Genomic DNA, 24549 nt, shown 5'->3' with positions numbered 1-24549 from the left:
GCCCAGCTGGGTACAGGATGACTTGGGCCGGTCTCTAGAAGTTCCCTTTGAGACTGGTAGGGGAAAGGTCAGGTGCTGTGGCACAGCTGTATGCAACACTGAAAGCCATGAGGGGTATGTGTGTGTGTGTGTGTGTGTGTGTGTGTGTGTGTGTGTGTGTGTGAGGAGAGAGAGAGAGAGAGAGAGAGAGAGAGAGAGGAGGGGTGGAAGGCAGGCCTTACCTCTGAAGGGCTTTTGATGGTGAGAACCCCCTCCAGCCACCACCTCCTGGGTAGGCAGGAGGGCCATGAGGGAACCTGCTTAAAAGCTATCCAGGCAGCCAGGTGGACTGGGGGAGCAGTGCTCCTGGACCTGACAGGGTGGTGGCAGTGGGTGGTCTTGGGATGCTGTTGGGGTGCCATCCAGAAAGGAGCGCTTAGGGCACGCTGGGTGGTATGTGGATGCCAGGCATATGGGAAAGCATGCCTTCACGCTGTGGCCCCTCTCCCTTCTCCTCCAAGCTCTCACTGTGTTTTCTGGGCTTTCAGGATTTTAGTGGGGGATTTGGTTGCTTATACGGGTCGCCCCAGTAAGATGATTCAAAGAGTGTGCAGGAGGGGAGTGGAGAAGTCTGCCTCATGGCTGAACAGAAGGGGAAACTCGTACCCTCGTCACACAATTAGTGTTTCCACTGTGGAGCGTGACTCAGGCCGGAGCCAGGAGCGCGATGCAACACTACAAGCCATGAGGGGGGTGTGTGGACCCTGGTCGTGTGCTCACCCCTCCACTTCCTCCAGACCAGGCGCGTCTGCACCCGCCAGGACGTGGGCAGGCAGCTCGGGCGCAGCCCTCTGCAGTGGGATGTCGCACATGGAGGAATTCCTGCTGGCTGTCTGCTGGCTTTGGTTAGCAGTTTTAGTGCCATAAAGGAAGAATATTAACTTTGCATCAATAGGCAAAGAATAATTAAAATATAATTAAAAGCATGAATTCTTCTAATGATTGGCTTTATATAATGTGTATTTAAAAGCAAGACATCTGTTAAGGCTCTCTTTTGAAGCTCCCCAGAAACCAAGAGAGGATTGCATTTTAATTAAAAATGGATTATTTCAAAAACAGTTTAATCACCCTGTCATCATAGGACTTAGACCTTGTTAATTAGCTATTGATAAATAGGTTTAAGTTACCAAAAATTTAAACTCATGGGGGTTAGAGAACATATTTTTGGGGGACTTGCCCTGCCTCTCTGGGATGTTGGTAGGGGAAATGTTCAGAGCAGGTGAGTTCTTCAGTCTCCTCTCCCGTCCTCTGTAGACCCTGTGTGGACCTAGAACTAAAAACAGCCGCAGGGAACACATGTGGGGCACCTGTGGCTCCCCCCGCCCCCCCCCCCGCCCCCCTCGCCGCCACCTTCTACCTCTGAGGTGAGAGAGGGTGTGCGGTCCTGGAAGGTGGCATCATTCCCTGGGGGTGTTCTCGCCGTTCTGAACTGTGGCTGAGGCCCCACTAAGTTCCTGGGGGACACAAATGTGGCCTCCACTGTGCTGGAGGGGCCACTGGCCAGACCATGCCCCTGCCTTGCCGCCCCCCCACCGACAGCACCTGTCTTGAGGGCCGATCTTTCTGCAGGGGCAGCGTGAGTGTGTCCCCCACTTAGCATCCTAAGTGGGCGAAGCCTTTCAGAGTGGTAAATGGCATTCCTGATGTTCCTTCAGCCAAGGGTGACTAAAATAACACTTGGAGGAGAGGGGTCTTCCGCAGCTCGCACGGAACAGCCGATGTGCCGCCGTGAGACGCAGACGCACGCAGGGTGGAAAGGGCTTGGCCCTGCGGACAGTGTCTGGGCCTCCCTCCCGGCTGAGGGACTCGCCCTGAGCTCTGTAGCTCCTGGGAGCTCAGGAGGACCTTCCCCTGGGTAGTGCTCACCGGGTGATGCAGCCATGGTCCTCGTTTCCTGCAGGAGGCCGGGAATCCTGGCTGCGGTGGCCCAGCTCCCTTGGGTCCCTCCAGCAGGGAGTGTCCCTGGCCTCCTGCTGCACACTGACCCCTCCCCCGCCCAGCTCATGACCAGTTCCCTGTATCGGTGCCCTGGGCTTAAAATACCCGGAGTGGTTCACGGGGGCCTGGTTGGTGCAGCGCCTGCCTCCCCCTCAGAGCCGAGAGCGGAGGGCAGTGTATAGGGAATGTGTGGACCCAGAGATGAGCCAGCGTGAGCTGGGGCCCCCGGGCCAGCTCCCCGGTGCAGAAGAGGAGGTTCACGGGCCGCCCAGGGCTGGAGCGGGCGGGAGGCGAGCCAGCGCTTCCGACTGGCACGTTTGAGAGGCATTGATATAAAACGGTGCTTTCCAGAGAATGCTGTGTCTGAACCGACACACTGTGAAACACTTGGAGACTGTAAGGCGAGGGACAGGAACTTGATGTTTGGAGATCAAGTACCCTGGAGTCTAGAAACAACGCACGCACCCTGGAGGGACCAAAGCAAAGCCCTTTGTTTCTCCAGAAGGAATGGCTCGGGGCTGTCTTGGTGTTGCTGGTGGAATCACAGTGTCTCCTGAGGATGGTATTTAGGAAACACCTGTTTGGTGGACGATGCCAGGTTTTGTGACTTCCACCGGAGAAGGGTAGAGTTTGTGGCAGGGGACACCTCCAAGGATGTCCCTGGCAGGATGGGGGACGGGGGTGGGGGAGGGGCTGGCACCCGCGGTGCTGTATGGTGGTTCTGCGCGGGCATCCCAGAGAGGCAGTCATTGCCCTGACCGGGCTCCATGCAATGAATGACCTGAACTGGGGATGAGCTGTGGAGTAAAGGGAGGTGGGAACGTAGCCACGCCGGTGCAGCCAGGTTCGGGCCGAGGGGAAGCCCGGGGTCGTGGAGCAGAGTGTGGCGCTAAGAGCTTGGCATCTGTCTGAGGCCCCAGCAGCCAGGTTTGCTGGTGGTTCGGTTCCCTCAGGGCCTGTGTGGCCTTTTGTCCGCAGGGTCCACACTGACCTGGTGTCCGAGGCTGCTGAGCCGGGAGCAGGTTGGGGCACAGGAAAGAACCTGGGCTTGGGGTCTCTCTCGCCAGCTGTTTTCCAAAGACGCTCATGCCATCTGCGGGCTGGAGCTTCTGGGACAAAGTGTGCCCCCCAAAACTATAAACCGGCTCAGTGTGGGCTCCCCCCTCCCAGAACTAGAAACCGGCTCAGTGTGGGCTCCCCCCTCCCAGGACTAGAAACAAGCTCAGTGTGGGCTCCCCCCTCCCAGGACTAGAAACCGGCTCAGTGTGGGCTCCCCCCTCCCAGGACTAGAAACAAGCTCAGTGTGGGCTCCCCCCTCCCAGGACTAGAAACCGGCTCAGTGTGGGCTCCCCCCTCCCAGGACTAGAAACAAGCTCAGTGTGGGCTCCCCCCTCCCAGGACTAGAAACAAGCTCAGTGTGGGCTCCCCCCTCCCAGGACTAGAAACAAGCTCAGTGTGGGCTCCCCCCTCCCAGGACTAGAAACAAGCTCAGTGTGGGCTCCCCCCTCCCAGGACTAGAAACCGGCTCAGTGTGGGCTCCCCACTCCCAGGACTAGAAACCGCCTCGGTGTGCCCCCCAGAACTAGAAACTGGCTCAGTGTGGGCTCCCCCCTCCCAGGACTAGAAACCGGCTCAGTGTGGGCTCCCCCCTCCCAGGACTAGAAACAAGCTCAGTGTGGGCTCCCCCCTCCCAGGACTAGAAACAAGCTCAGTGTGGGCTCCCCCCTCCCAGGACTAGAAACCGGCTCAGTGTGGGCTCCCCACTCCCAGGACTAGAAACCGCCTCGGTGTGCCCCCCAGAACTAGAAACTGGCTCAGTGTGGGCTCCCCCCTCCCAGGACTAGAAACTGGCTCAGTGTGGGCTCCCCCCTCCCAGAACTAGAAACTGGCTCAGTGTGCCCCCCAGAACTAGAAACTGGCTCAGTGTGCCCCCCAGAACTAGAAACTGGCTCAGTGTGCCCCCCAGAACTAGAAACTGGCTCAGTGTGCCCCCCAGAACTAGAAACTGGCTCAGTGTGCCCCCCAGAACTAGAAACTGGCTCAGTGTGCCCCCCAGAACTAGAAACTGGCTCAGTGTGCCCCCCAGAACTAGAAACTGGCTCAGTGTGCCCCCCAGAACTAGAAACTGGCTCAGTGTGGCCCCCAGAACTAGAACTGGCTCAGTGTGGCCCCCAGAACTAGAACTGGCTCAGTGTGGCCCCCAGAACTAGAACCGGCTCAGTAATGTTAACGTAAAAAAACACTGAAACCTGTAAAGAATTTTTGTGAGTTTATTTGAGCCAAACTGTAGACATATGCCGGGAAGCAGGACCTCAACGAATTGAGATAATGCTCTGGAGAATGGCGGGTTACATCTGTATTTATACATTGCAATCAAAAGAAAGGGATGTAGGTGGGTTACATGAAATCCATTAGTGCCCTGGCTGGTTTGGCTCAGTGGATAGAGTGTCGGTCTGCGGACTGAAGGGTCCCAGTTTTGATTCCGGTCAAGGGCATGTACCTTGATTGCGGGCACATCCCCAGTAGGAGGTGTGCAGGAGGCAGCGGATCGATATTTCTCTCTCATCGATGTTTCTAACTCTCTACCCCTTTCCCTTCCTCTCTGTAAAAAATCAGTAAAAAATATTTTTTTAAAAAGACCATCTAGGATTTAGTCTAAAAAAAATAAAAAAGAAATCCATTGGTGATAGACTAGAGAGGTGGGAGAAAGCAAAGCAGGGAAACCCCTGGGATTGGATAAAAAGTAAAATGATGGACACATACTTAGGTGGGTGCAGGAACAATTAACATGATAATTAAGGAATTTGTGGTATCTGTCCTGGCGCTCAGCACATTAGGTTGTGCCCCAAGGGATCTAGAAAAAGAGAAGTTACAAGTTACCCAGACATTTCAAAGATACGTTATCATAGGTGCAAAAAGACAGATAGGCTCAGTTAAGGTGAAGGTTTACAGTGAAGATACCGGCCTAGGAGGTAACTACCCACCATCACTGCTTTTAGTTAAAGTTTCATTTCAGACCATCCTTTGTGGTGACTTTAGGTCTCTGAGTTTGCAAGACCACCATGCAGGCCTTCCCTGAGCTTGTCAGGTCAGCATGTGGCCCCTTTCATCCACAGTGTCCACCCCCCGAACTAGAAACTGGCTCAGTGTGCCTGCTCCCCCCTCGCCCCCTCCCCGAACTAGAAACTGGCTCAGTGTGCCTGTTCCCCCCCCCCCCCCCCCAACTAGAAACTGGCTCAGTGTGCCTGTCCCCCCCCCCCCCCCAACTAGAAACTGGCTCAGTGTGCCTGTCCCCCCACCCCCAACTAGAAACTGGCTCGGTGTGCCTGCCCCCCCCTCCCCCGCTCCCCAAACTAGAAACTGGCTCAGTGTGCCTGCCCCCTCCTCCCCCCCCCCCCAATTAGAAACTGGCTCAGTGTGCCCCCAGAACTAGAAACTGGTTGTGCCTCAGAGAGGCCTCAGAGCAGAATCTCCCAGCATTTACTGTTCATGTGACACCCTCAGTTTCTACTAAACCCTTGTCCCACCTGTAGTATTTTATTTGCTTAATAGTTCCTTTACTTTAAAAAAAAAATACGTTTTTTAAAGAAAGCTTTATTTCTCTGTCATGAGTGAAACCCAGTATGATTCACCATCAATGAAAGATTAACACTTTAAATATCTAATGCATAAAATGTATTTATTGGTATACCCCATCTCATGGGTCCCTACCTTACTCTGAGAAGAGCTAGTTCAAAGAGAGTCCCACTCTGTCTAGTCCTTTCCCCACCTCCGCCCCCAAAAGGCTCCTGGTACACCTGGCTTCCCTCCCTGGGGCATTCCTGGGGAAGTGTCCCTGAGGGACTCTCTCCCACCATCCTTCCTGCATTTGGCCTAAATGATTCCTAAGGCGGCCTGGTGCGTTTTTAAAGGGAGAGTTTTCAGTTTGGGGCCAAGAAAGGTGTTACTGCTGATGTCAGCAAGGACTGGTGAGACTGGGTCCAATGTGAACAGCGTTGATCCTGTTAGAAATAAGGTGAGCCCCCAAATTCAGGGGTCATGGTAGAACACAAAATATACTCAGGAGCCAGGCAGAAAGGCAAACATCTTTACTTCTACGTAGAAGGGTGCACACACATGGTCTGAAAGCACACACACACCGAGCAGGTGGGCTGCTTGGGTTTATAATCCCTGACGCATGTGACCTGTCCCTTGCTCTTCATTGGAGCTCAGATGCACAGTCTTTTGTGATTGGCAAATTCAAAGGGAGGGGTTAGCCTTTGCTATTTCAAGATGGCGGCCCCCAGGGGAGCTGTAAGCCATGCGGCCAACATGGTGGCTGCCAAGTCATTCAGTCCAACATGGCGGCTGTCTAAACTGTTCTTTGACAGAAAAGATGACTTGTGTATTCTCACAATCCCAGCATAAGGTGGGAAAATTGTGCTCATGTTACTCAGCTCTTCCAGAGCCGGGCTTCTCGCTTACTTGGGCATCAGTTCCAGAGGGGTCAGGGTTCACAGAGGTAGAATTTCCCACTTGAGCCTGCTTGGGCTCCAGGGTTTGCCCTGTGTGTGGTTACCATCTGGCCCCACTCATGTTCTGCCCTGTCTGCACACCTGCCCCTGGTGCCTGGGGGAATTATCGGAGAAGGTACTAGAGAGGGTTGGATGGGGCCAGCTGCCTGTTACACAGATGTCAGTCAGAACCACTAGTATTCTTCATATATAAACCCCTTAAGGACCAATAAGATAAGGTAAACACTCGGTTTTCTAAGAAAGAAACAGGCCATTCAGAAAGGAAGCAGTGTGAGGGAGGACAGAAGCACAAAGCGTGGTCACACGTGCCAGTTAATGATGAAAGAAGGAAACGTGTTTTATTTGCCTGCCAGGTGTGCTGTCCTGTGGGCAGACATGCCCGCAGTGCTGCTCAGGGCGCAAAAGACTCTTGGGTTTTCTTGGGTCCTTTTGGCAGAACCTGCCCTGAGACTCAAAACTGTTCACGCGCTCCGTAATTCTACTTTTAGCAATTTAGCGCGAGTTCAGTGAAAAGGCGTATGGCCATCTAATGGTGTGAAATTGGTTAAGTAAATGACAGGCTGTGGTACTGCCTACACAACTGTTTACTTGTTCGGTCAATCAGCAGAAAAGCACGGAAAACCTCCTGTATACCAGGCACTATTCCAGGCTCTGGGGCTCCTACAGTGAAGGAAATAGACAAAAACCCTAGCCTAATGGGAAGTGAGAGAGGATGGATGGATGGATGGATGGATGGATGGATGGATGGATGGATGGACAGATGGATGGGCAGACTGATGGATGGATAACATGTTCGATAGTGGTGAGGGCTCAGGGGGCTCAGGACAGGCATCCCTGAGAAGGAGACAGTGGAGGGGAGACCTGAAGGGGAAGCTGTGGACCTCTGGGACAGACACTCGGGCAGAAAGAATGGGGTGCACCCAGGGGCCCAGAGAGGGGAGCTGGCCTGGTGGTCCCAGACTGAGAAGATGAGAGGGGGTGGCGGTGGGGGAGGGAGAGGGAGGCAGGCTGCTCTGGGGAAGCCAGGGTCGAGTTTGAACAGAGGAGTCCCTTAAATTGTGAAATGACCCCTCTGTGGAGCACGCTCTGTAGGGGACAAGAGCTGAAGCAACGGGACCCGTAGACCACTGTCACCATTGGCCAGGCGAAAGGCGGTGGCAGCTGCGCCAGGGACACGCAGTGTAGTGGGAGAAGAGTCTGATTCTGGACACAGAGCTTTGGAAAGGAAAATCGCATGAGCCTGTATCTGTTGTTTCCAGGAATTTTAGCCATAGCCTTCCCTGGGACATCCAGATAGGTGGGACCATTTGTCCTTACAGATTCTTGTGGGCTCAGTTGGCCCCGTGCACGGGTATGAAGCAGAAGGTAAAGGCCGATGAAGAAATTGATGCAATTACCTGGAAATACTGGCTTTATCTCCTAAGCTGAACCTACACAAAACCCTGGGACACTGCTTTTCCTCTCCTGGCTACATGCTTGATGGAGACACATGCACACGTGCTCCCAAAGACTGGCAGGAGCCCACAGCAGCACTGCTTGTGACAGCTACAGCCCGGGAACCAGAATGCTCGCCAGCCGAGGCTCGGGGCACGTCCTGAGGATGGGAGAGCGACGGCTCCCCACCTCCCCGCTCCACCGGCAAGGTGCAGAGCAGCAGCCAGACGCAGGGCCTGTTGGATTCCATTTACGTGAAATCAAGTTCGTTAGGGGAAGCTGACCTGCGGTGTGAGAGGCCAGGCTGTCTGTGGGCGGGGAGACTGCCTCAGAGCGGCTTCTGGGGACACAGTTTGTGGCAGATGGCTGTGCTGGGTCCTTATGATTTCAGGCCCTTTTCTCGATGTGTGTCAGATTCCGTTAAAAGGTGGCTTTAAAAAAATGTTTACAGTTTTTGAAATTGGTGCTTACGCATAAAAAAGGCTTGGAAGGGTGGTCAACAAAAATTGAATAGAGGTTATCTCTGGAGAATAAGGTTATGGGCGATTTTTATTTTATTTTTACTATTTTCTTTGTGTAGAGAATTTCTAGGACCGTGTGTGTATGTGTGTGTGTGTGTGTGTGTGTGTGTGTGTGTGTGTGTGTGTGTCTGCATACACACATGTACACATGTATTATGTTTACTAGCCGTCTGATGCAGCCAGGGCTTCGAAACTACCCAATAACAGATACCAGGGAGCTCTAAAACACCCAGTCAAGCATGTCAAGAATAAAGGAGAATATTTGTTAATTGAATGTCATGTTATGTCCTCAGTTATGCTTAATACAAGATAGGCAATTTAGAATTCCCAATTATCCAATTAAAATGCTAATTATCTCCTACCTTGATAAGCCGCTCTCGGGGACTGAGCGAGTGGCTTCTCTCCCACGCTCCGCATCTGCCTGCCGTGACCACCACCGTCTTTCTGCTGTCCTTGCCTCTGGTTGGCGGATTCTCCCCTTCCAGGGCCTCTGCATCCCCAAGCCTCTCCCGGGCACCAGCCCCCCCTTCCACCAGCCCGCCTGAGGCACCGCTACCCCGGGATTGTGCAGGGCCGCTCGTCCTGGCAGACCCGTCTTCGGCGTAGATGTGAGGCCCGGGCTCTGGAAGGAGTAGCAGCCGCAGCCACCCCCGGTGCTTCGGAGCAGGAGCCTTGTCCTGCTGGCAGGTGCGGTCCCAGTCCCTGCCACTGCGGGCCTGAAACCTTGGAGCCATCGGAGTCAGAAACCGTGCATGGACTCCAAGCTCCCACACAGATTCAGCGGGTTCCCTGACCCCCGCACACGGCCGCTCTGAGTGGAAGTTTCCTCATCTGAGAAGCAGGAAAATAGCTCCTCTCCTGGAAGGATTGTTGTCAATGCTAAATGTTGCAGGTGGCTGTTTGGTTTTTCTCCTTGGAGGGGCTGTGTCACCTGCCCCAAGTATCAGACAGAGTAGGCAGCAGGGCCTGCACTGGCTGAGTTCTACATGAGCTCCAGGCCTGCTCCCCCTGCCCCCCGCCCCCCCCCCCCGACATCCTCTCCTGTGCAGACCCTTCGATCCGGGGTGCTGTGGATGGGACCCTGGCAGCAGCTGAGGAGTCGAGAGAGTGGCCTGGGCAGGGAGTGGGGCTAGCGAATCTGTTTTTATCCAGTTGTCACTCAGGCCCAGCACGCCCAGCGCCACATACCCTCCAAGCCCCCGAGGGAGGTCGTGGGTTTGTAAGATGATGCCGGCCCTGGTCCAGTACTGGGGCAGCAGGGAAGGGACTCGGGGAACATCAGGAAGTAAGGAAGCTGCCGCTGGAGGGGACGGCCATACAGCCTTGCAGAGGGTCTGGCTCCCCGGTGGTGCCCTGTCGGTGCGGTCTCGAAGCTGTGCCATGAGCACTGCTTTATAAATAATGCATTTCTGGGTTTAGTCCAAGGCTTTAAGTCAGTCCCTTCTTGGCGACAGACCGTGTGATTGCTACTTGCTTATTTAAAACATGCTTGGAGTATCAGTGGTGGCTCCCTAGTGTTCTCTGTGTCTTTCCTTACCCAGAGGTCTGGGGAGCAGAGGGGCAGGGCAGGCCCCCACCCCTGCCTTTCACCACCACTCAGAAGGCCCACAGAGAACTCTGTTAAAGGAGCTGGGACTCTGGGAATTTGAGGGTGGGGCAGAGGCATCTGGGAAGGAACCATATGCTGAGCTGCCCTGGGTCAGGGAAGCCCCGTGTGCACATCAGTTTATCCTGGAGATGCTGCACGTGAGCTGGAGGATGCCCTGGAGAGCCTGGCTGTGCTGGAATGTGCGGGTATGGGTGTCCGGGCCGTGGATCTGCACATTAAGGTACCTGTGTGAGGTACAGTTATCCCGTTATACAGATGAGGAAACAGAGGCATGGAGAAGCCATACATACCGCTGGGAAGAGGCAGAGCACCAGTGTTGGCTTTGGCGTCAGTGCTGAGCAGTACCCCAGGAGGCCGGGTGTGAGGCTCAGGGCAGGGCTGTGGGGAGCCCACAGGCCTGAGGGCACCCGGGGAGACGGCACTGACAGCGGGCTGGCCTGCCACCCGGGCCCAGGAAGACACTGCATTTCGTTCCTAACACCTCAGCCCCCACGCTCTGGCCCCCGCCCAGGCTCATGTCCCTGTGTCCTAACGGTCCGCTCTCCTAGGCCCTCTGTCAGCCCAGTGGCTTCCACCACCCTGCCCACTCCCTTCCACGCTGATGTTCCAGGCCCGGCCTCCTGGCGGCCTGACGTGCACCCAGGCCTGGCCCGGGAGGGGACGAGGTGGCCCCTGCTGACCTCCCTGGCTGGCTCACACTTGAGCTGATAGCTTGGGATTCTTGCTGCCAGGGCAGCCCTTCTGCCCTTATCTTGGGCAGCTGATGTGACTTGTAGGGCTGTGTCTATCTCCTCATCAGATGACCAACCTCACGGGCAGGAGCTAGGCCCAGAGGGAGGCCCAGTGGTGCTGTCCCTGGAGACACGGTTCCTGCAGGTCTGGGCGCCAGAATCCGCTGTCCCTGCCCATCAGTCATCTGCAGACTCTGTCAGATGGGCCTGCCCCTCGGCCGCAGCAGTAACCACAGTCACCTCCTCAGTCACAGCACAGACTCCCCAGGTTACTCTCAGGTTCTCACTTACGCCTGGATGCAGAGCATGCTCTACCCGGTTCTTGCTTGTGAGAAATTTATGGGCGAGGATATTAGGACGGCCACGGGAGGAAAGCTTCGGGGACCACAAAGCAGCAGGCGTTTATGAGGTGGGACAGGGATAGGGCAGACCCCGCCCTTCCCTCCCGCTGCTGGCTCTTCATGAAATCTGCCTGACCCGTCATCAAACGGTGCTTGCAGGGATTAATTATTTTCATTGTGTGGATCGTCTCCATCTGAGGATTCTGTTACCAGAAGTTCTCGGGGTCTAAGCCTGCTGCTGACTGTGTCTGACAACTCTTGTGAACTATTTCCGATTGTGAGTTCATGCTCAATGTATGTGGGACATATATATATATATATACATATATATGTATGCATGTGTGTGTATATGTGTACGTATATGTGTATATTGTGCTGTGTACATACATGTGTGCCTGTGTGTGTGCGCGCACGTGTGCAGATCCTGGCTGGCCTGGGTCGAGGGTGCAGATGTCCAGTTTGGTTTTGTGTCTGCTCCTGCCCGGGGCTCCAGGTGTCACCAGTTCAGGGGCCGTTTTGTTCATTTCCTGGCATGGGGGTTTCCAAACCGTGAGGTAGTTCACACCTGAATCTGAACCCCATGGAGGACAGACCCGTGCTATGCATGCAATCTGAGGAAATGTTCTTTATTTTCCCCAGAGCCCGGTCAGGCTTCCTGATGGCCTCCTGTGATGCTCATGAATTTTCTCCCAAGTCTACACTTCTGCTGAGGGTGCACCCCTGCCAGGGCCCCAGCTTTATGTGGGGGTGGGGCTCAGCTCCAGCCCCCTACCTCTCGTGTGCCCGAGGTCTTGCTGCTGTCCCCACATGGCCGTGGGAGCCAAGGCCTTCGGGTTCCCTTCCTTCCCGGCCTCCCTGCTCCTGTCCGGTGACCGCTGCTGATTCTGTTTCATGCAGCACCTCCAAGTGTTGGGGGAGGGTCTCTAGTTACATGCTCTGCCCTCATGTCATTGTGACTGCGTTTGGCCGTAGGCTGTGTCAGTCAGCGCGTAGGCCCTGTGGTGCACCCTCGTCTGGCTCAGTTTACCGCATTTTGTGTGAAGGTCCGGAGGGTCTCTGTGGCCTCCCGTGGGAACCAGGTGGCCCTGCCGCCGCAGTGTGTCCTTGTGGCCGTGCCTGCCGAGCGCTGACCGAGCTGTGCGGAGCCTCCAGGCAGCCATGTGGATTGCAAGGCATGCTTGGTAGAGTGTCCACTCCTCTCTCCCACCCCCTCGAAAGTCAGTACTATGTCAGACTTGCATCTTCCACAGACCCCTGAGCCACCCCACCTTCCCCCGAACTCGGGCGCCTTCCCGTGTCCACAGCCAGAGAGGAGGTCCGGGAGGGGTGTGAGCAGAAAGCCTGGGCCCGTGGCAGCCGCCTGTTACTGCCACCAAAGCACATCACGCTCACACCATGCTTGTCCTCACATCACATTAGGAAAGTTCATTTTAAAACGAATTAGGTGCTGAAGTCCAAGTGGAAGAACTTCAGATCCTGTAGACGTTCAGCAGTGGCGACTCCCTCGTCTCCTCAGCCCTCCCTGTGGGTGTGGGGGTGTCCGCGTGGCGGGGAGATGAGCCGGTGCGGCGGCGGCGGCGGCTGTGGGTGAGAGCTGGGTCAGCTGGTCCTTAGTTTGGAGCTTCTACAAGCTGTGCCTCTTGCTCTCAATTGCTTTTTTCGTAAAAGAGAGCGATGAAGGCTGTTTCTCCGAGTAAATGACACAGGCGAGCAATGCCTGCTGCTCAGAGTGGCCGCAGGAGGGAGCCAGCCCCACCCCGTTTCCTCCCGCGGCTGGCGAACTTGCTTGCCTGTTCCTTCGCACCCTCTGCCTGTCCCCGGCTTCAACAGAGGCCCGCTGTCCCCATCACCCCGAGAACGGCTGTGCGCCCCGAGGCCTGCTCCTGTCTGAGCTTCTCTCAGAGCCCAGGGAGCACCCAGGGAGCACCGAGGCTCCGCGGCGGTGCGTCTGGCTCCGAGCCTCGGCGTCCAGGCAGGCGGGAGGGCTTTGCTGCACGGAGTGTGCGGTCTGTGGCCACCCTCCTCCCGCTGTGACTTGGCCTGGCCGTCCCCACGGCCTCTGGGACTGAGGCTGAAGTCCATGGCAGCCAGCTGAGCGCTCTGGCCGTGACGGGGAACGTGCGGCTCTCCTCGCCTCCCTGGCAGTTCCTGAAATCCTTTCTCCTGAGGAAATATCTCGCTCACAGATACCCAGCCACGAGGGTCGCCAGGCAAATATGAAAGCCGATCGAACCGACCAGCAACTGCTTCCTACCCGACCGTAACAATTACACATAATTGGTGTTTACAGTGCCTGGAAGATTGGACTCCTCCACGTAGCCGTTCTCTGAAACAGGCCTAGAATGTCAGAGCAGACTCACCACAGTGCTCCACGGGCCGTTGTGCTTCTGAAGACGGGAAGGAGGGGTGGGGGCGGCACAGCCCTGTGATTGGTCCCCCTGCCTGGGTGGTGGGTGGGCAGGGCAGGGCCACCTGGAGGGCAGGGCCTGAACTGTTGCCCAGGCCTCAGGAGGGGCGAGAGCCGTCCCCACCATTGCCCGGCCTCCGGCTGGGTTCTGTAGAGCCTGGGCCCTTGCAGCCCTGGGTCCCACGAGGAGACGAGCCCCCTCCCAGTTCCTGAGGCATCTGGTGGGGGAGGGGTGGCGTCCTAGCCTCCCCAGAGTTCTTGCCATCCTGGCTTCCAAGGGTTCAGCACTGCGGATGTGATGTGGGTGTGGGTGTGGGTGTGGGTGTGGCTGGTGGGCTTGTCCCAAGTCAGGAGCAGCAAGGCCTGCCCCACCCAGGCCCTGCCTCTCTCCACCTTCCTGGAGACCGCCCTGTCCTGCTCTTTCTGCACGTCCCTCGCCCCCATCCTCCAGGCCAGCGTGCAGCAGGTCCTGCTCTTTCCCCTGCGCCCCTCCCTGCGGTCAGTCCTGGGGCCCCGGTGAGTCCAGCGCAGGGGCTGGGACAGCTTTTGTGTTCCTCCCTGGCCGTGCCCAGCCCCTCCCAGGGGCGGGGTGTGGCCACTGGACATGGGAGTCCCGGGGAGATACTCCCTCCAGCCCCGCAGAAACAGGGCCCCTACGTCAGCCCATCTCCCCACAGGGCCGGGGCTGTCCTCCGATGCGCCTGGCAGGCCGGGCAGCGCCACAGGGTTGCAGGTGGCAAGCTCCTCTGGCCTTGTCCCCTCCACACTGACCTCTGTGCTCGGTGGCCTGCGGCTGACCCTGGGCTTCAGCTGCAGCCTCACAGAGCGACGCCGGAGGGCTCAGGCCTCGCAGGGGCCGCGCAGGCTGTGATGACTCGGCGCCCTGACTGTCTCCCCTCTCCTGCAGCCTCTTTGAGCACTACTGCTACTCCCGGGGCGGCATGCGCCACAGCTCCTACACCTGCATCTGCGGCAGGTAAGTGGGCATCCTGGCCACGGGGGGGTGATGGTGGGATGGTTACGGCAAAGGGAGGGGTCCCACCGTTCCCCAGCTCAGATGCACCTGCTCACTCCCACGCCCATGCCAGTGCCCACCTAAGCTGGGAAGTTACTTCTCCTCCTAGGCCCGGGAGCGGAGGTGGACTCTGCCTGCTCTGGGGGTGCTGCGTGGAGGAGGGAGCCTGGCCACCACTGGCCGCCTCACCCCTCCCACACAGGCACACACCCGGCATGTTGAGCTTCTGTGTGGAGTGTGTGTGTGTGTGTGTGTGTGTGTGTTTATAGGTATGTGTTTGAGGGGCATGTCCTGGCTGTGGGTGGGTCCCTTATCCCCTGCCTCTCTGGTCAGATGGTCTGGCCCCCCTCAGCCAGGACGGAGCTGGCGATGCACGCGTCCTCGGCACATGAATAATACATGTGAACGTGTCAGTCCTTGGAAATGTTCTCTGGTAGATAGAGAGAAAAATCATTATTTCTACTTTTATGATTCCTGAGACTCCCAAACAGGGCCATAAATATTACACCCAGGTGAGTTTTTTTTTTTTCCTCTGGACAGAAGAAAAGTCCTTTTTTTCTTAAAGGCATAGCTCATGAGGAACGTTCTCTTGAGCAGAGGAGCGAGAGGCCCGGTGCCCTGTCTGCGTCCCAGCAGGACTCCCGGCGGCCCGACCCAGCCCAGGCCCCTCCCAGAAGGCCTCCCCTGTCCTTTCAGCCACCAGGAAAGGAGGCTTCACCAGACCCCCGAGTCTGTGCTTCATCAGACCCACACCCCCAGCACCCGCCCGAGCAGCAGCCCCAGGGAAGCCCCGTAGGAGGGCCCTCTCAACCCGAGAGGCTGCCCACCAGTGTGTGGCTGTAGGTGACCTCGGGCCGTGGGCCTGACCAGCCACCCTGGGCCTCTGCCTCGGGGATAGTCCTGCCCACGGGGCAGGTGTTGGGGCCCAGCCCTGGGGCCTGCGGTGAGGCTGAGCTGTGGACTTCCCCTCACCCTCCGCAGTGGTGAGAACTCGGCCATCCTGCACTACGGACATGCCGGGGCCCCCAACGACCGGACCATCCGGGACGGAGACATGTGGTGAGTAAGGCCGCCCGAGCCGCCCTGCCCCGGCTCGGTGTGTGAAGAGCGGGGCCACGTGGGACCCAACCTCAGAGTGGCTCAGCGGGCCTCTGGCTCCCGCCCTGCGGGGGCTGACCGCAGCGAGGCCGGTCCTGCTCGGGCCCAGGCTGCTCGGCCACGGGCACCGGCCCCCGTGGTGCCCCCTCTCCAGGAGCGAGGGAGCCCCGAGGGGCGGGGACCGGTGCTGCGGGGCTGGGGCGGGTCCTTGGGGCCCTGGGGCGGCGGGCTCTCTGAAGAGGGCCTGAACTGTCCCCCAGGCCCTGCCCTCTGACCTCTGCGTCAGTGCCACCACACTGACACCCCTGTCTCGGTGCTGGGAGGGGCCCCTCTGCCCCTCTGAGACCTGCAGCCTCGGCCGCAGGGCCCGGGGCATGAGCAGCCGTTCGTTCCGGAGGCCGGAGGTGCTGCTCCGCCAGCTCCTCGTAGAGCCGTGACGAAGCCGTGCGGGCAGGGCCCGCGGCTCCAGCCCTCCGTGGCCTCCCTGTTGGCGGACCCTCGGGTCCTGCCTGTGGACCCCGCGTGTAGGGCTCATCTGGGCCCAGGCCCCGCCTTGCTGGGCCTCTGCTCTGGGTCTGTGGGTGTCTCTCGGACCTGGACCAGCCCCCCATCCCCTGAACTCTTCACCACCCAGACATCAGGCGGGCCAGTCCCGGCCGCCATAGGGCTTCCGAGAGCTGCCCAGAGGCCACAGCCCCACAGGCCGGCCTGTCGTGGCCTTCGGCATCGGGCTGTGGTCCTGGACCCATAGGTGAGGGCAGAGCGGGGCATGTTCACTGTCCCTCCCGGGTCTTTGGATCCTTTCCCTCCTGCTGCTGAGGCACCTGAGCAAGCTCCCCGCGCCCGCTTCCAGGCAGTGCCGGGCTTCCTCTCCGTGTGTGCCCTGCTAGTCTGTCCCCGAGCTGGAGTTCCAAACCCCTGCCTCATGCAGGTGGGACCCAGCCCTACGGCAAGGAGTGGGGAGCCTGTGCCCGGGGTTCCCCAGCCATGTCCATCAGGGCCATGAACTGAGAGGCGTGCTCTGAGTTGTCACTGCCAAGTGTTTTGGGGAACCTACTCTGTCCCAGGGTCCCCCTACCACAGGGCATACCACGCTTTTGAGTGGCCAAGTCTCTTCAGTCACCCGGGGTCAGTGGCTGGACGGGATAGTCTGACTCGGGCCAGAGTTGGTAGGAGCCCAGCTCAGCCCTCAGGAAGGAAACAGAGCCTCTTAGTGCCTCTCTGAGCCCCAGTTCACAGGTCGGTGCATGGAGACAGCACACACCTCTCGGGACTGCGCGGTGCAGAAACCATGTGTGCGCTCCCCGGGGGCCGGGGCCAGGAGCCCTGCTGCTCTCGGTGACCCTCTCTGGGTGTCCAACATCCCCGGACCGAGGGCGTGCAGCAGCCTGGACAGGGCCCTCCCCTGGGCCTGGCACCAGGGGCATCTGTTGATGTAGATTTTCTCGCCCTGCTCCCACGAGTGACGGTGTGCAGGCGAGGTCGCTGAGACACAGGACAGGACCAGGTCCGAGTGCAGGGCCAGGGGGTTTGGGAAAGGGTTGGCTGCCTCAGACTTGGCTCAGCTGGTGACTGAGGAAACAGAGGGGCCGGCCCTGCCCCCTGGGCCTTGGCTGAGCGCTGTCGGCCCCAAGGAGAGACCGCCTGGCCTCTTCAGGGACTCTGGGCTCCTGTAATGTTTCCTGATGTTCTCTGACACTGTGGCCCGTTCTGGCTGCGAGGACAGGACGTGGGAAGCCGGGCCCCAGGCAGGGTCTGGGACCGGCCACAACAATGGTCCCAGCTGTTCCGGGGCAGCCTGGCCAGCCGGAGGGCGGGAGTGTTTCTCTCTGTGAGCCCGGCACACCCAGAGGAAGTGGCGGCTTCTCCGCTCCCGTCTTGATTTGCCCCAGGGAGTGTCTTCACCCCGGGAGCCGGAGAGCCGGTCCCAGCTCTGATCCTGGGGTGGCCCCCGCGGGGTGGGCCTGGCTGACCAGGGCGCAGCGGACATCAGCGCCCCCCCCCCCAGCCCGGGTGCTGTGCCCTCAGCCCTCCTGGGCAGCACTGGCACCTGTGTCTCCTGGTCACAGCTTTAGAGACAGAAGGGATCCAAGGAATCCCTTAGATGTTAATGCCAAGCCCAAATTGGTGATTTTATTTTTCTAGTGCCAACTTTGAAATGTAGCCAGTAGAATAATTATGAGTTTATTATAGTCAATTTATTATGAAGCATTTAGAACAACATGTTTTGTTGATTACTGCTTTGGCCAGATTGCTGGCAGCGTTTATAAGCCATTGTTTTATTGAAATTGATCTGTTGAGCACCCACTGCATTTGGTAAATAATAAATCACTGTTATCCCAACATAAAAGCCGTGGCACTTCATCATAAGGTATGAAACCAAAATATGAGCAGAGTGCAGAATGCTTCCTGAATCCACGTCTCCCAGAGCAGTGACGCTCTGTGTCCCAGCCCGAGATATCTAACACAGGGGCTGTTTGGGGGGCGGTCCAGGGGAGTCAGACTTGACCGGATAAGGTGGGGAGTGGGGAGTGGGTGCTGGTGCACCAGCCCTTTCTAACCCTCTCCCCAGAGTCCTAGACACACACACACACACACACACACACACACACAGGGAGCCTGAGAGAGGCGGGGCTGTATGATAATGAGCACAGAAGGTCCCCAGTTCAAGTCCCTGCCTTCCCCTGCTGAGTGGCCGTCCCTCAGCCTCAGTTTCTCTGTCATCATTGGGGGTAACATAGCACGTAGCGCTGGGAGGATTCGGTAATAGTAGTGCTGAGCGTGGAGCCTGGCCCAGCGCGGCCCTAGGAGGTAAGAGCTGCAGCACAGCGGCCCTCTCCCCCGAGCCAGCAGGTCGGGGCCTCTCCTACCTGTGCTCCAGCAGCTGGTTCCAAGACAAGCTGGAGGTGAGAGCGACCAAGCCCGTGTGTTCACAGATGGCCCTCGAGTCACATGGTGCGCCTGTTTTGTTTTCAGCCCCCTCCCTGTGCTCGGGGTGTGTGCCCAGTGGAGCCTGAAGCTGGCCAGGCCCACCTCCCACACCTCTGTCCTTTCAGTACCGGGAGCTTCCCTGGAGCCGGGCTGTGGCCCCTGTCCGCCTCAGTGAGCACCCTGGAAATTGGGGCCTGTACGTTCTCACCCCACCTCAGACTCGTCACCCGAGACCTGCACAGAGCATTTCGAGGCCCACACCTCACTCCGTGCCAGCTCCTTACCGCCCGCACCATCCTCTGAGCCCTCCTGCACTTGCCTAGTCCTCCCCAAACAGCCTGGGCTTTGGAAACTGGAGCCTCCAAAGTGGGCAAAGGTGCTGAGAACTGGCATGCTGCCCGTGAGCCACTAGGGGGAGCCAGTGTCCATGTTTAAATCCACTGGGAAGCAGTGCACCTAGAGTTGGGCCCACTCTTATGCTGGACTTGGGGGATCTGAGGCCAACCCTGTTGGCACCCCGCCTCTCCTGGTCCCGTCAGCAGGTTCACCCCTCGGGACAGAGGTGGGAGGTGTGCTCCCAATGGACTCTGATTTGGAAAACAGCTGGGACACCCCTCCTCACCTGCCACCTCCATCTGATCATGCGGAGGAGTGGTCCCTGGGGTAGGATGCCCTGTGGCCCTTCTCAGAGCCTTCAAAGCCCCAGTCTAAGGATTCGCAGGCCTGGGTTGCCCAGCTGCAGGCAGGATGTGGCTGGTGGGTAGTGAGCCAGACCGCCCAGCACTTGCCAGAAGAGGGCAGCACAGTCTCGGGACGTGTGGGCAGGGCCTTCTCCCTGCTGGCGCTGGTCTTCTGTGTCCTGGGGGCTGGAGGCGTGCAGCCAGCCCAGTTAGGGGAAGAGACCTGTCCCAGCCCCGCACTCAGCAGCCAGCCTTTCCCGCTCCAGCCCTGTCGTGGGACTAGGGCCCCATCTGTCTCCTTCCCCGATTGTGGGCAGCCTGAAGCCCCAGCTCTCACACGCCTCACCCTGCTGGCCAGCGAATTGGGGGACACCGCTCATGTCCACCGAAGCCCCACTTCTCTCTGCCCAGACGTGTAAGAGCTGCCAGTTTCCGCCCTTGAAGACCCCGGAACCCTGGCCGGCGCGTAGCTTGTATGTGCTGCTCCTGCCGCTGCCCATGGCACATCCCCGAGCCGCGGTGGTATCAGAGCCCTCCCTACCAGCGGCCCCGAGCTGCCCTGTCCTCTCCTCCGGCAGATGAGGGGTCATGGCCAGGGCAGGCTCTTTTCCCAACTGCCACCCTTTTCCTGCTCACAGCGCTGTTACCAGCTGGCTCCTTCCTGCCCCTTCTCTCAAGTTCGTTCCCTGCTAATTCCACAGCTTTTATGTGGCCTGGACATTAGTTTAAACTGCTTGGGAAGGTCACCCTCAACTTGCCCCCTCTGTCTGTGGACAGCAGCCTGCGTCTCCGTCACAGACATCCGTCACCCTGTAGGCCGTTTGGTCTGATATCTGCTGGTGTCTGCGCACCGCAGCCTGCAGAAGTGCAAGTCGGGGGGGGCTGGGGGCTCCTCCCCAGCTGGCCAGGGGCTGGGGTGGGGGGGCCTCCACGTCCCTCTTTCCCTGGTGCCTGATGCCCCAGTGGGCTTTATCGGATGAGTGTCACCCCCAGGCCTGCTCCCTGGTGCCAGGCCGAGTCCAGCCCTGGCCCCTCCACCTTCCTGTTTATGTTTCTGACCCGCACCCCACTCAGATGACTTCACAGTCCAGTGTGAAAAGCTCTGGTCCAGACGGCCGGGTGCTCACAGACACCACGGGACACTGCTGACCAAAAAGTGAAGCGCGGCATGTGCTGCGCGCGTGACGCCGACTCACTGCCGCCCCCACGGAGGCCGCTGCCCCGCTCCCAGCCCTTGCCCCACTGTGCTGCGGTGGCAGCAAGCCCTAGGGGTGGGCAGCCACTGGGTCCCCCACACACACCAGGCCAGGTGCCCTGCAGGGTCCTTCCTGGGGACTTGGCCCGCATTGCTGCTCCGCTCCTGCCCTGTCCCCTGCAGAACAGACCGCGGTCCTTTCCAGACACGCAGGAGGCCCCAGCCCGCGCCTGCTCTTGCCCCCAAGTGTGCCGGGATTGCTGGCCGCGGGAGCTGCTGCTTGACTTTCCTGTCTTCCTGCCCCTCGGGGGCACTCTCGCGTGGCCGGGTTGGGGAGCAGGGATGCCCGGAGGTACTGGGGAGAGGTCTGCTTGGTGGTCAGCCTGTGGCCCAGAGGGAACCTCCAGGCCTCCAGGGATGGTCTTTGCCGCACGGGCACACCTGGGCTTGGCACTCAGGGCGTCTGGCTGGGAGCGGGCGGCTGGCTCAGGGGCCTCTCTGCAGGGGCTGCCCACGCGGCACGTAAGCTGGAAGTGACCGGAGCGCCTTCCTTTCTGTCTCACGCTAAGGTCTGAAGGGAAGCGAGGGTTTCCTGCTGCTCAGAAATCCCCTGGCCTGGCCTCGAACGCACACCGGGTGGCTGCGAGTTGGGGTCTGAAATGCTCCTGTCCTCGGGGCTGGGTGTGTGCGTGCACACGTGTGTGTGTACGCATCAGTCTTGGGTGAGAGGTAGCGAGTGTTGGCCACAGCTCGGGAGGTTAACGTGAAGCTACACGCCGAGTGCAGAGTGGCCCTTGTGTAAGCACTGCAGCCTTCCCCCAACTGCTCCCAACCTCGTCACTGGCCAAGTCTGCTTGTGGGCCGCCTGCCTGTGGGCTGGCTGGTCCCTGCAGTGGGACCGAGGGAGCTGAGGGGCTGGGGAGGGGCTGGGTGGGCCTGTGGTGGCAGGTAGCCCGGGCATGAAGCTGCCCGGGAGGAGCCAACGGAAGACAGAACCTCTCATCCCAGCCAGAAATAGAAGCAGTTGAACACATGTGAGGAACGGGAGGCCAGCATGTTGCTTGGAGATGTGTAATATCTCCCCAGATGTCTTACATTATCACACACATTCACGCAGCCAAGGATGGTAGGGTTCCTGGTGGTGTCTCCAGGCAGCCAGGGAGGAGGGACCCTGCGTCCTCGGCTGAGCCAAAGTATGACTGAATTCTCCATCGTCAGCTTGCCTTAGAGGACGGATGAAGTGGACACAGAGGAGTTGGCGGGAGATGATTTATAAAAGAGATGGCTTTCATCCCTGGGTTCCAGAATGGCTTGTATCTGAATAACTTATGTGTGCAGGAACTCGGTGGGGGGGGGGGGGGTTGTTTTTTTTTTAAGCAGAAAGATAGGGAACTGAGAGCACGAAAATAGACTTGAGCCCCGTGCTTGCGCATCGCTGGGCAGGATGGAGCTGCCGGCTGCTTGTGCACTTCCTTCTCCAGAAAGCGGATGATTTTAAAACAAAAAATACAGCTGAGGTCTTGGGGAATCTCAATGATAAAGCCAGGCCGGCCGAGCCCCCCCCCCATGCACCCGCCACCCCATGTTCTTTGGGTTGTTGAGCAGAGTTGGGCGAACTCAGTCGTCTTGTCCGCCTGGGAAGTCTCGTCTTCACTGTTAGATGCATTTGTGTGCTCTGCGGGCTTCCTGGTTTTGTAAATAGTGCAATTTCTGTTTTCCTTTGAGGTCCGCGCCCGGGGTGCTGCTGCAGGGCGCCCTCTGATGTGGTGGCCCCAGCATGTGTGTCCCCCACGCTCCTGACTGTCTCACTCAGGCCATTCCTGCATGTTCTGAACAACAAACCACAAACCATTTTCCTTTGTTGCCTCCAAGGAACCCGGATGAACATGCTCTGCCCCCGGGTGACACTGGCCCGGGGCCCCGTGCAGCTCTGTCCCATGCCGGCCTGCACGCTGGTCCCAGAGGACACACACCTGCGGCACCGTGGCTGTCCCCGTTTTAAAGGCGGGGACACTGAGGCCCTGAGGGCCAAGTGCTGGAGCAGGCCAGGAGAACCCATCTCTGTCTGGTCTCTCAGCTGATGCCCCCCACTCAGAGCCTCAGTAGTTTAGAGGAAAGACGTGCCCATCTTCCCAGCCAGCCCTGGGGGAGTGTGCCCGGGGCAGGAGTCGTCCTGCAGGGAGCGGCTGGCCCAGACACGGCGGCGTCTGCAGCCTCCTGGGGAGCAGGTGCCTGGGCGTTTCTGCTCAGGGCCTCTCTGCTTTATCATCCGGCTCCCACACCGGGCGTGGGTGGGTCACCTCGAGTGAGGCCCAGGGCCCCCTCGATCCTGTGACTTTGACCCAACCCACAGTTCCCCTGCTGTGCTGCTGGGCTCTCTTCCCCACCCCCGAGTCACCGGAGGTGTTATCGGGTGCTTTTTGCACTGTTGACACTGCTTGTGGTATTTTGCAATTGGAAAAAGACGGGAGATTAAAGAGTGCCCAGGTAGGAACTCTGTATTCCAGCAAAATATCCGGGGGTCCTGAGCATTCGGGTTTTTTCCTTTGAAAATCTGTTTTGGTGCTGCCTGTCACGCCACGTGGCCTGGCCCCCTGCTCCACGAGCTGGGCTGGAGTCGCCCACTCTACCGTGTGGGGTAGGGACCCCCAAAGACACAGGCAGCTTTTAGAACATTGGTTGAGCGGCTGTGTTGACCTTTAGAGTTTGGGTTTGGGTGAGAGGCCCTTTAGGAGTGGAAGGCACGGCTCTGCCCCTGCGCTCGCTTCGGTTCCCAGACTATGTGTGGCTGCAGGCCGGCCCCACGGGGAGCTGGCAGCCAGGCCCCAAGCTGACCGGGGCTCCAGCCAGTCACGCTCGCCAGCCCCTCCATCTCAGCTCCACCTGGCTCTGTGGCCGCTGGCCCTGAAGACACAGCAGGACCTCAGGCCTGGGCCAAACCATGTCCCTCAGCTTGGTCCCGACGCTGGGAAGGGTGAGGGGCTGGTGGGCGCCCACCCTGTGCTTGCCTTGAGCAGCCTGCCGAGTGCTCTGGTGGGACAAGACGGGGAGGGGCGCTCTGTCTGAGCACCCTACTCCTTCCTTCCGGGGCCCTAGTCAGCCTGGGGGCCCCGTGGGAGCCGTGCCCGGACCCAGCAGCCCCTATGTGTTCTGTCCCACCCCACTGTGGAGGGGGAGGGCCCTGAGGCCCGGGGGCCCTGTGGGCACAGTGCACAGTCTGGCAGCCAGGGTGTGGGAGCGCGGCTTGGCCACTCCTGACGTCGGTGCACCAGGGCCCTGTCACGGGATGTCCAGAGGGCAGGTCACCGCGGCCTGTTCTCCTGACTCAGCGGCCGGCCCATCTGTCCCAGCCGACCTGCCACTGCTGGCTCACGCTGCAGCTCCAGGCCTCGTCCCTCCTCTCGGTCTCCACTCCTTCGCTCCGGGCCTGCTGGTCCCGCTCTGCCCCTGGGAATGCTGGGGCTCGGGGCAGCCCAAGGGTGGTGTGCGGCTGGCCAGGCCCCAGGAAGACCCTGCTGGGCGGGGTGGCTCTCCCTCTGCGGGGCCCTGCGGAGCGCATCTGTCCCATCCCAGCAGGGAGAGGGACGCTCTCCTCGGGCTGGGTTTTCACGGAGACACTGGGGCCTGCGAGAGGCAGGTGGTGCGTCTCAGCCCCTGTTCCTTGTCAGACAGGTGCCTCCGTCCTAAGGGCCCTGTGCAGGCCCATGTGCATTGCCTCTGGGCTGCAGCCACGCCCCGTGCCGGAGCCGGGCAGACCTGGGAGGGTCTGTTGGATGTTCACATGGAGGCCAGTTGGTGGAGGGGTCCTGGGGACACCTCTCTCCCTCCCTCGTTCTCCTAGTGAGTCTCCACAGCCGAGCATCCAGTGGCCTGGGCAGCAGAGGTGCTGGAGGGCAGGCGTGTGCACAGGGTCTGTCTGCTCCGGGGTCAGAGGTCTCCCGGGACGGGCAGGGTTCCTTTGCTGCTCGCGCACCGTGAGAAGACACTGGGGTAGGAGGCCCCCAGCTGCTGCCCGAACTAGCCATAGTGTGACACGGTTGGGGCTCAGCCCCCTGACGCTGCCCTTGAGCGCCGGGAGGGAGGAAAGCGATGGGCA

The 24549-nt window shown here is 59.1% G+C and overlaps 1 protein-coding gene across 1 annotated transcript in view; it reads left to right on the top strand.

The window, feature by feature from the left end:
* The window catches only part of PEPD (peptidase D), a 119130-nt gene that overhangs the window by 83505 nt on the left and 11076 nt on the right, over window positions 1-24549 (top strand). The window contains exons 10-11 of the mRNA XM_079799578.1: window positions 14442-14510; window positions 15531-15608. Of these exons, the coding sequence (XP_079655704.1) occupies window positions 14442-14510; window positions 15531-15608 (147 nt within the window). The remainder of the gene's footprint in view (window positions 1-14441; window positions 14511-15530; window positions 15609-24549) is intronic.

This window comes from Cnephaeus nilssonii (genome assembly GCF_951640355.1).
Source record: "Cnephaeus nilssonii genome assembly, chromosome: 20".
Classification (NCBI taxonomy): domain Eukaryota; kingdom Metazoa; phylum Chordata; class Mammalia; order Chiroptera; family Vespertilionidae; genus Cnephaeus; species Cnephaeus nilssonii.
The sequence above is the reverse complement of the archived record's forward strand: the minus strand, read 5'-3'. Positions and strand labels throughout refer to the sequence as shown.